This window comes from Megalops cyprinoides, chromosome 20 (genome assembly GCF_013368585.1).
Source record: "Megalops cyprinoides isolate fMegCyp1 chromosome 20, fMegCyp1.pri, whole genome shotgun sequence".
NCBI lineage: Eukaryota > Metazoa > Chordata > Actinopteri > Elopiformes > Megalopidae > Megalops > Megalops cyprinoides.
In genome coordinates, this window is record NC_050602.1 from 17,698,645 (window position 1) to 17,710,156 (window position 11,512).

General features: G+C 43.6%; 1 protein-coding gene across 1 annotated transcript; it reads right to left on the reverse strand.

The window, feature by feature from the left end:
• Positions 1–3,689: 3,689 nt before the first annotated feature.
• Positions 3,690–8,146, reverse strand: LOC118795966 (C2 calcium-dependent domain-containing protein 4C-like). Its single transcript, XM_036554790.1, has 2 exons — positions 7,973–8,146; positions 3,690–5,172 (listed from the first exon to the last, which is right to left on the reverse strand). The coding sequence occupies exon 2, from the start codon at positions 5,095–5,097 to the stop codon at positions 3,814–3,816; it is 1,284 nt and encodes a 427-aa protein (XP_036410683.1). The 5' UTR covers positions 5,098–5,172; positions 7,973–8,146; the 3' UTR covers positions 3,690–3,813.
• Between the last annotated feature and the right edge of the window lie 3,366 nt (positions 8,147–11,512).

Sequence of the window (11,512 nt, forward strand, 5' to 3'; positions counted from 1 at the left end):
CCGCATGTAAAATGGCTGTGCTCTCCTTAATAAAAGTGTGATTAATATGAAACCATAGAAGGGACAGAAACTGATGATCAAACAGCTCGAACATGCACACCGTTTTTATCAGGGTCTTTCAGGGCTCAGTGTGGTAACTTTATTCTCATAGGTGGAAAATAAGATCACTGAGCTGAGTATCAGTTCACACACCTTGCAGCAGATCTTTTTTTTTTGCCTTCCTAACATCGGAGAAAGCCTTTCTACGCTTTTAATTTGAAAAATTTCTGCCAGTCAAAGCCGTTTCCCCCTTGCCTAATTAAACAGCCATTCGCCATGGAATAATAAGAGCTAACTCTGCTCTCAGGGGCAAGTTAATGGGAAATTTAATGCCTGCAATTTAACAGTGCTTTAATGAATGCTAGGAATAAAAAATGGGTACCTTTATTCAACACATTATGCTAGGGAAAAACCCCCTAAATATTGGTCTTACAGCTGACCACTCTACATGATTATAAGTGAATTTGCCTGACACCTTCAATGTTTTTTAAACAGGGCTTCACACCAGGGAAAGCTAGCAGAGATCGAAATTACCGGATTCAGTCTAGAGAATTTGGAGAGATGTTCAAGATCTGAGGAGCTCATATGCCCATATATTGTTTTTCTAATCTATGCAATTTTGTCAGCTGAACGAAAGAAGATGACATGGGTGCAAGGAAGCTGTGTTTGATCTTATTTTTCTGTTTTGCAGTGTGAGTGTAATTCTAAATGAAATAAAGCAGCCAAACCAAAGTGTTCGCCCAATCAGAGGACATATTCCACTTCTTTTTGTGAACAAAAAAAAAAAAACTTCTTTGCACATTACAAGCTTAGCATTGAATCATTCATTTTCAACAACACGATTAGCAAAACTGGTAAAGGAGCTGCTCTGACTGTGAAGCTGACCTGACATTGGAAACATGAAAAATCGTTAAAGAAAGAAAAGGCAGAAAAATGGGCAGAGAGATGGACTTGTCAACAGAGGTTTGTTGGGTCAGATTCCAAACTGTTCAGCACACTGTTGAGTAAGCCCCTTACTTACTTACTTCAGCAGTGCATAGTCAGCTGTATGAATAACAGGCAAAATGTGAGCATCTCTCCACAAAGCCACATGCTATGGAAATATGTAATCTTATGCCAGCTGATATTGCAGAGATTAACATCTGTATATCAATAAACACGTTCCAGGTATTTTATTGTACAGTTCAATCAAAAGTATAATCATAACATTTTTCTTGAATTACACCCATTTGCATGTTTAAATATCTATTCAGTGCATATCTCAATATGGAGAAAATTCCCCATTAGTCACAGAATTTTAGATTCAATGAAAACAGTCTACAACACCATGATCAAAAAAGATGTGTTATCTCAACATAATGTTAAAAAAAATAATATCAAGCACAACATTCACTCAAAATGTTACACTCCATATAGAATTACAGTACAATAAAGCAGGTATTACACTCAATGTGGGGTTTCAAATTCATTTCATCCAGTATGCACTGGTTTGGCTAAAGCCCCTGCTTTTAATAACCTTTTTAGCCTAAATCACTTACTCAGAGCGAGTTTTTCACAAAAACCACAGCTGCCTTGTTCCCTACACATGGGAAATAATTTAATGCAGTGTATTCGGAGAGACAAATGAGTTTACATGTTCACAGCTAATTAACCATTTGGCTGATGAAACCAGGGGATATAGACCAGCATCTGCACAGCCGAGCTGTAGGCTGTGACTGCACAATGAAAAGCAGTTAATTTTAGGGATTTTTTGCATTCTGATTGAATCTCAGGAACAAGTTGCCTTGTTCTCTGGTTGAGATCAGTCTAAAAAAACACAGCCCTCTCCTTTCATGTAATCATTCCTCTACCAAAATAATTTATTCTGGAGTTGAAACTTAATCCAGGTCCAAAGTTTAAAACAATACAAGGCCCATGCTGTTTAGATGATAATGTGAAATCTAGCAACTGACCATTAAAATGTGTCTGGCACATTGTCAGGCAATCAGGCAAAAGTTTTAAGGAGAAGACAACTCGCAAGACCCTCAAAACATGTTGCAAAAATAATTTTCATCGAATGTAAACAGAGGCAGCACAGGTTTACTGTGTGTTTGCTGAGACCTGTGGTGATATAACTTTTACATTATATGTACATCAGTTGTCTGCCCTGTCTGTAATCACAGTGCTGATAGCATTGATGAGATTTCAGTTTGATCAAACAACACTTCAAATAAGAGAGTGGGGCTTGTTTGGAATCGTTCAGCTGGAGAGTCTCTGACTGAGAGACTGAGACTGTAGGAAACAGGAGAAGGAATTGATCACTCCCAGAACTGGTTTTGAAATCTTTCGTTCCTTAAACCTGGAGCTCAGTCTGCTTTGTCCAAGATAAAGCAGAGACAGGAATGGTAAAGGATTGCAGCATATGGCAAACACATTGGACTAATGTGCACAGGTTGCTTGGTTCTAACGTTTTTAAAATATTGACCAGAAACCACTTAAGATGTCAAAAAGAGCAGTAGTACATATGAACAAATCATGCGACTGAAACTCTGAAAACAATACCACACCCCAACATCTGTAACCAAACAAGCTGAAGATTGATACAGCACAGCACAGCATCACACTGAAATATCAAACAACATCACTGTTTTACATCCAAAGACCCAAACCTGCAGAAGGAGTATGTACACTTTGGAAAGAATGGCTAATCCATGTCAGACTGAAAATATTTCTGAACATGCAATGAAACATTCTGAAAATGCATTACATCATAAGGCTTGTGGGTGTCCTTTTTCAGATCATTCAGTCCAAAGCAAAGGCAGCCAATATTGAACAAGAACTGAGGACAAAAGTGAGTAATAACACTGGGAGAAAGCAAGCATCAGTGTTCCACATTCACAGAGTCACAGTGCAGCAACCAGGACAGTGAAGTCAGAAACAAATTATTTCTCCTGTTGGTCTGTGTGAGCGTATGTGTGTGTGCGTGTGTGTGTGTGTGAGAGAGAGAGACAGTATGAGTGAATATGTGTGTATGTCTCTGAAAGTGTGTGTCTGTGTGTACGTCAGTGTAAGTGTCTGTGTGTGTCTGTCGGTGTGAATGTGTGTGCTTGTATGTATCTCAGCGTATTAGTGTGTCTCTGTGTGTATGAATGTGTGTTGTGTATGGCCATGGGGGTGTGTGAGTGTAAATGTGTGTGTTTGCGGGTGTGTATGTCAGTGTAAGTGTGTTTGCTGCTGAGGCCTGCCCATTCTTTGGCATTCTCATAAGTTAGTGGCTGCAGCCATGATCAAAGCACACATTTGCATTTTGGGTTATTATGCCACTTCAAAGGCCCCATGCTCCATGAATATGTCTGGCCATCAAGAGCTGAACCCACGCAAAAACCACGATTTCACTCAGCCCTGCCTCAACGGCTGAGGGACCACAAGAGATATTAGACACAATCAGCAATATAGAGACAGCCTAAGTACAAAGTGGAATCACACATGCTTGTTGACCTGTTCACCTTTACCGTTACAACATTTACATCAGTTTCACCCCCCAGTGTTAGTCTCCACAGGCCTGTGTAACCGGAAGAAGCCTGCCGAGTCATCCCTGAAGAGATCTGGCCATAAGAAATGGGTGAACACCAGACAGAACAGGTCAAAGGTCAACACCAATGAGTCTGGGCCTGAAAGGTCTAGGGTGCAGAGGGCAGTTCAAAGGTGAACACCAGTGAGTCTAGTTCCCCCAAAGGGGGGAGTTTAGAACAGGTCAAAGGTCAACATCAGTGAGTCTGAGACCCCTAGAGGGACCTAAGAGGCAGAGAGCAGGTCCTTCAGGGGGACTTCGCGCTCACCCAGCAGAACGTCTCTCTTCAGACTCGTCCCCTTGTTCACCACCTTCATCTTGACGGCCAGGTTCTTCACCTGCGAGGAGGGCACCGCGTCGAAGAAGAAGTCCTCGTTGAAGACGGGGTTGCGGCTGTTCTTGACAATGGTGCTCCTCTGCTTCTGCAGCTTGCCCGGGTTCAGGTAGAGCGCCACGCAGCAGTTGATGCTCTTGATGTCGCACATCTTGTCGTACAGGTCCTCGGCGGCCAGCACGCGGATGCGCAGGCGGGCGGCGTCGCCGTCGTACTCCGTGCAGAGCCGCAGCGTGCCGCCCTTGTGCAGGTTGACCGTGTGCTCCCGCTGCATGCGCTCGGACCCGCGCGCCTGGTCCCCGGCGGCGCCGCGGGTGAAGGCGGCCGACAGGGGGCAGCGGACGCGGCGAGGCACGTTGGGGCTGGTGTCGGCCGAGCTGCACTCGTCCGTGGACAGCGAGCTGTGGCGGGCCAGCGTGCGCTTGGCCCGTACCACCTTGGCCTGCGTCTCCTGGGTGAACATCTTGAGCAGCGAGGCGGAGCGGGAGAGCAGCGGCGAGCTGAAGGGGGAGGAGTCAGCGGAGGAGCAGGTGTCGCTCTCGCCGCCGCTGAAGTAGCGGTAGGGGTTGATGTGCGAGGCGTTGCAGTCGGCCGGGGTGAGGTGGTTGCCCTCGCCCGGCTTCTTGCGTTGGGAGTTGGGGGAGGTGATGGGGCTGGTGTGCTCGCTGTGGAAGAGCGACTCTTTGCGACGCGTGTGGGGGCTCTCCATGAGCGTGGCGAAGCCGTAGGATGTCTGCGCCTTGGGCACGTAGGGCAGCGACATGGCCGTCTGCGACTGCGGGTCGGCGTTGGTGTCCAGGTCACCCGCCTCGCAGGCCACCATCTCGTCGGCGCTCTCGATCTGGATGATGTGGCGGTTGGCCGCCTTCAGCAGGCTCCGCGTGTCCCCCGCCAGCTTGCTGAGGAGCCGCGGGCTGCGCGGGCTGCCGGGGGGCTTCTTGATGCCAATGGCCTGCTCTGAGCTGGAGGGGCGCAGCACCACTTTGGGCGTCGGCTCAGGCGTCTCCCCCTCGAGGGGGCAGCACATGAGCTTGGGGGGGATGAAGAAGTCGGGGATCTTGTCAGGGGTGAGGACGTTGGTGTAGGTGGGGGCCCGGCCCTGCTTGTCCCCGGCCTCCGGCTGCCGATGCACGCTGCTCTCTACCGACCCGCGGATCTTCTCCAGAAGCCACATGGTCCAGTTCTGCTGGGCGTCCACAGGGCGGGGCAGGGTAGGGTGGGGGGCGGAGCGGGGAGTGGGTGTATCAACCTAGGGAACACAGACACGGAGTAAGCAGTTGGTACCGATACCAGATAAAACACTGATTAAGATTAAACAGCTGTCAGAATGTAATGTGCTCGTCACAGGAACTACAGTCTGAGTGTAGCCAGTTTCACTGACGCTGGGAACAGAGGACGGTGGGGCTGCTCCAAGCTTTTGTGTCATCCCAAACTAATAGCCTGATAACACCAGGATTATCACAGATCACCCAGCCAGGCAGAAAAGATCCCCAGAATATCAGCCATTTCAACACAAGAACGAACATGCCAAATAATTGGCTTTAGAAGGTTTAGACTATGCCACAACATGCCAGAATGATGTGTTTCTATTTTCAGTCCCAAGCTGTGCTCAGCTGGTGTGTGTAAATACCGCAGTTCTCATGTGACACAAAGACCACGAGAGCCCAATCAATGATACACTGGTTTGGAAAGACCAGACACTTGCGGCCACTTCATGACATATGCAATGTTTCAGGAGGTATTAATGCTGTGATGAACATCAATGATCAGGTTACTAAACAAACCCATGAAAACGCATTGATTTTAACAATGTGTTGCTGTGTAAACTACCTCTATTTTAATGTATAAGTGAGCTGAAAAAGCACCGTAAAAATAAACTCACCGGTTGCTGTGATCATCAGCATATTTATTGGCCTGCATCTTACTGCATGCTCATAACACAATAGGAAAATTTCACTGGGTTCTGAACAAAAGGTTTAAGGTTTGCTTCCTGGGAAAGACAGAGCCATTGTACTCTTCAGCAGGTGACTGAAACTAACTAGCATCAATATATGAGCAATGACTAAAACTGACTAGCACAAGTGTAAATGGCTGAGCAACTGGCACCTGTATACCATCCACAACATAAATAATATTGAACATGTAAAGAGCATGGTTGCCTGGTTTGCAAATGAATCATTTAAGGTAATATTCTGTAAAAGGCATTCACACTGAGTGGTAGACATTGGCAACAAATTGTTGAAGCTGGCATTAAGGGATATGGCTCAAAACAGTGCAAGCAAGTGACACTGATCACAAGTCAACAGCCAACAGAAGATTAACACGAAGCATTAACCACGGAGATGGCGCTCCTCACACAAATGCACCGAATGTTATGCAATTAATAGAATTCAGCACAAATCATTTGATTCTACAGAAAGGTGATTTAATAGAATTTTCCTGCACTCTGCCTTTCACAAAAGCACTTCACTTCTGGCAGCATGGTAATTCAGTTAGCCACTTACACAGATAGGCTGCTAGAGTGTGGTTTGTGACCAAGAGCCCATGAAATTAAAATCAAATTGCAGAAAGACTATCTGCTGAGCCAAGTGTGAGCACCGCCTTGCATGTTCCCCAACCATTTCCTTTGAGTACACCTAAAATAATGTTAATACAGTGTTTGTGTGGAGGCCAGGTAAATATTTACCTTTGCCACCAATTAAATTTAAACATATGATACCACTATTGGATGGGCAGTTCCATATATCACTCCTACAAAATACACACAGTTACTGAGGATAGTACTGTCAATATCCTCAAAATCACTTTTTTATTTATTTTTTAATGAACACTGCTGTTATGACATGTCAACGAACACGTATTACTCTGTTATAAGTAATCAGCAAAATGTCCTTTATTGTAAGAAAAGATTATTGAGGATCATAAAAATAGCCAAGACTGCAGTACTGTCACTACCACCTTCAGCTGATTGTGTGTACATCTGCGTGTGTGTGGCATCTGTAAACTTTGTTGTTATGTCGAACATACCTTTACCAGTTTAAGTGGAAGGGGAAAAACATGAATCCTTATCTTTCCATAAATCATTTTATAGTCTAGTTGATTTTTTTCCTGTAACACTTGAGGCTGACTGCAACCTTTGATTGCTTTGTTGATTTTCAGTGAGCAGCACACATAATCTCTTGTAAAGATCTCGAAAAGCCGAAAAAAAATATGCATAAATAACAAAATCTCGGGGAACCGTTCAATCTAACCGCTCCTTCACAGTTCCTGAAATTTGAGCGCCATACCTTTCCATTGTCTCCCAAATTAAACATTTGTCATCTTACCAAATTTCCGATAGTTTCATGTTTTTATAGTCTGTATCCATAATTGAAAGGGCGATTAAACTAGTGGCACTAAGGCGGTATCAATATTTTGCGACACTGGTTTACCGAGGCTGCTCAGTGATGATGCGTCTTGCGCTCCCAGGAGTCAACTGGGAAAACACATTCCGCAACGCGCGTTTCGCGTGGTTGTTTGCATTTCACAATATCAACGATAATTTCTTTTCATTTGATCATCAGCCTGCTTGTATATAATTTCCAGGCTTTTGTTATTTAAAGTTGCCGTAACGATTCTACTCCACAACGTCCCCGTCAACTTAGTTCATATGCCAAACACAATAGGGTATGTTTCAAATAGTCTCCAGCAACTTGTGTTTTTATAAACGTAGTAGTCGCGTAAAGAAGTGATATGCCAAGCAAAAGACTAATGCACGGGAAGGAATTCCTCACGGCGATGCAAAAAACCCCAACCTGGAGCTGATAATGAAGACCGTTGTCGCAAAAAGTTCAGTCTAAAGACTGAGAATGAAATGAAGCTTTGATGAAAGGAAGCTACAGAGTGCATAATACAACACATTTCGTATTTCCTCAACCCCCGTTCTTCTCCGTCCCTGGTAAAATGAGTGAAATGTACATGCATGCGTATTAGAAGTAACTAAATGCATTTGCCGTAAATCACATCCGCTGCACTTTCTTTTAGTGCATGGCACCTGTTGAATTACTTACAGCGGGACGGAGGTTTTCTCGCGGTCCTCTAACGATGGAGTGCGGAATCTTCAGTAACAAGTGTTCTCAGCCTGTTGCACCGTCTCCTGCGCCGCTTCTTATCATACCAACTTCTGTCTGAACTGTAAAAACAGGGCTGCGTGCACCTGCAGCACATTTTATACACGCACTCCACTCGTGCCGTTTACTTTGAACAGCCAATAGGAGAGCCTCATTACGGGGACGGCAGCTTATTTTTTGTAAAGAACAAGAACTGTTGACATTGACTGTTCAAATCAAAAAGTTATTATGTACAATGCTGGCTTGTCCCCAAAAACACATCTTACAAATAAGCTACAACTTATTTTTTTCCATGGGAAAGTATATATTCTTATATAGCACTCAAGTATTACGTCAGTAAAACGCCACATACAGCTTATTAAAATCCTATGGTGTGGGATGACATACTATTTTAATATTTAAAATAGGCCGTGATTCATAAACATATCATCAACAGTTTTATAGATATCTACAAGCTATGGAATTCCATTTGACTAAACATTTCCGATTTCTAATAAACAAAAACAACAAATGGCTTTAAGTACCAATATTCTCGATTTATAAGAAGTAAGCTATATGAGGGTTATATGATAAAGGTTCTGAAAATTAAAAAAAAAAAAAGTTTACTTTGCTCTGTGTGGGTTACATCAGAACGCACTTAGCGGCGTTTAATCTGTTTCTCAGTCTTCGGGTCTGTTCTGTTCTGACATACCCTCGGTTTCCTTGGAAACTTACCTAGAGCTATGGCAACAAATAGATTTATTTCGCATTTAAATATAGGAGGGTGTCGCATGAGAGATGCGAGAAGGCTAAGAGATGGAAAATGAGAGCGGCTGGTGACATTGTCTGAACTAAACCGCGTCTAGAAATTTACCTGAGACTTGTCAACCACAGATGCGAAAATGTTGACATACGACTCCTCTGCCAACATACATGGTAAGCTAACGTACAATGTAGCGCGACGCAGACCTTGCTAGCCCTGCGTGCTTTACCAGAACAACAGCAATGGAACATCATCGTATTACTTTCGCTAGGCGTACATTTTTTGTATTACCTTTTGCCAATCCGATCAATTATGTACGCGCCAGAGATCTTCAAGCAGAGCAGGGAAAAACCAAGCTGATATTTGGTGACCTGACTAACTAACATTAACTAACATTAAAAGTTAATACATATTAAAATGAGTATATGGGGTCATTGCGCTGTTAATGTTTCTCTTACGACACTTCGACATTCTGAGATAGCCTATCCCATCCTTTCAAACTTTAATTTACTCACGTCTGAACCATGCAAGAAACAATGTAACAGTAAGCAATACTGAGGTTGACTTGAATCTTGGCCTGAAAGGAATGGAAAAATATAAATTTAATCAGGTACCCCGGCAGTTCTACGAACAATTATGCGGATTTGCCTTTATGGACGAATTCATCGAATAGGAATGGTCTATTGCAGCGCGGCTTAATTCATTTTGACGCCATTATTTTTTATACAGCTCTCTCTGGCACACTAACTCATAGGATTTTTTTTTTGTTTCTCTGTGTGTGTACTTGGGTTCTTGACAATGCCTGTATTTTTTAGCATCTCTCTTAAGCCGGTTTCTCTAATCACATTTAATCCAGCGGAGACGGAAGAGCTCTCATTGCGCAGCCTTTCCAACGCATTAAAATGCAATTAACTGACTGTCAGGAGAGGAGCCGCACATTACTGCAGCTACGGCGGCCTCGTGAGCGCATCTATTCCAATCTCCCTAGGTGCTACTGAGCGCCGGCACACTTGTTTATTCATTTCTTTTTCTAACGCGCCCCCACATGCATGTTGACGGTGACCACTTCAACCACAGTGGCACAGGGCACAGTAACAGTTGTGCTGGGTTTGTAACTGGGAATAAAATACTCATAAGATGTTTTCAATAACACAAAGCGGTTCCTATATGGTTTACTACCCACCATCTTCTATTTCCCCGGAACCGATGATGGTGTGGTGTCTACCAAAGTTAACTCTGATGGACGACTGAAGCTTCAAACAGATAGACTACTAAATGTGAATGTAACATCGTTTTCTCTTGGGGTGAAAAAGACAACCAGGGCAGTTCTCTCAGTGAATGATCCCTGAGTAGTTCACCCAGCAGATTTCAGTCAACACAGGGAAAATATGAAGTTCAACATATTAAGGACACACCATCCTGATATGACTTAGTTTGCTCAATCGGTAAGATGGAGCCCTCCACTACATTTAGAAGTAGACAAGCTTAGTTGATTCATAGTGCAATTCATAGTGTATATAACTGTTTACAGGTTATAGAGAAACATTACATGTAATTTAGAACTAACACTTTATCGGTGTACAAGGCATTACCAAAGGCGCGATTTGAAGATTATGACAGAACCATTTGACGATGTGTGTGTGTGTGCTGCCAGACGAAATGGCACCTCAGAGAACTCTACAGCTTCAGATGCAGAGATAAAAAAAAAGAGCACAAGCTTCCTCTGTAAAGCACATTTTGGTCGCTTGCTGGTTCCACTCCAAGGTACTAACATCATTATGATCAGGCTTTCCCTAGGGCTTTGCTACATTCAATAATCCAAGTCCTTACCTGTGTGTGTTAAGTCCACCTAAACTAATGGAATCCTTAAATGCTGCAGCCACGTGTGCATGTGTGTATATACAGGTGCGTTTTCGTGTGTGACAGTGTTTTTATACAGGTATGTGTTTGCACACAAGTGTATGCGTGTGTGCACATGTAGATGTTTGTCTGAAGTATGCGTTGTTTGATTCAGGTCTGAGGTTTGTCTGAGTGGATGTCTGGTATTTGGAGTGCCTGTTTCCCCATATCAGCATCTCCCATTAGCAGCTCCACGGGGTTGGCAATGCTAAGCATCTCCCACAACCAATGATCACACAAGATAAAGACACACAGCACCCCCTATTGTCGAGAGGCAATGTGGCAGAGGGGTCAAGGACCTGAGCTTGAAACCTCAAGCCATATATTCAGCCATACAACTGCAAAATAAAATCCGGGTAACCACACTGGATTAAGCAGATGAATAATGTTATTTCAATTATGAAGAAAGCAAACTGACAGGATAGACATCCAGTGTGTAACAAGACAGTTCACCGGCTTCTCAGATGTGCTTGGTTTAGGGCATATCCACACATAAGCAGAAATGTGATGCTGAAGATTACTGGGAATCCCATTTGTCCTGGTAAAGTTCCCACTCATGGGGATTTGCTGTAGAGACAGGAGTGTCAAACGGTGAAAAAACGTAAGTGTACTGCAGCGGCTTCTCTCTCACTGAGACATAGTGCTTTCATTTCATGCATACTTCTTATGCCACACTTAATTCCCGCAGACACAAATGGACTTACATATTATTCCCCAGAGATTTAACTGCACTAATGCATGCAATGGCATTGGGGGATATGGTAGCAAATATAAACTCACATCAGGATTTTTATCTAAAATATGCATTTTGAGAATACGGAATCTAATAAACTTTTGAC

Bases quoted from the DNA above. Each gene is read 5' to 3' on its own strand.
- LOC118795966 (XM_036554790.1), bottom strand. From the start codon at position 5,097: ATGTGGCTTCTGGAGAAGATCCGCGGGTCGGTAGAGAGCAGCGTGCAT.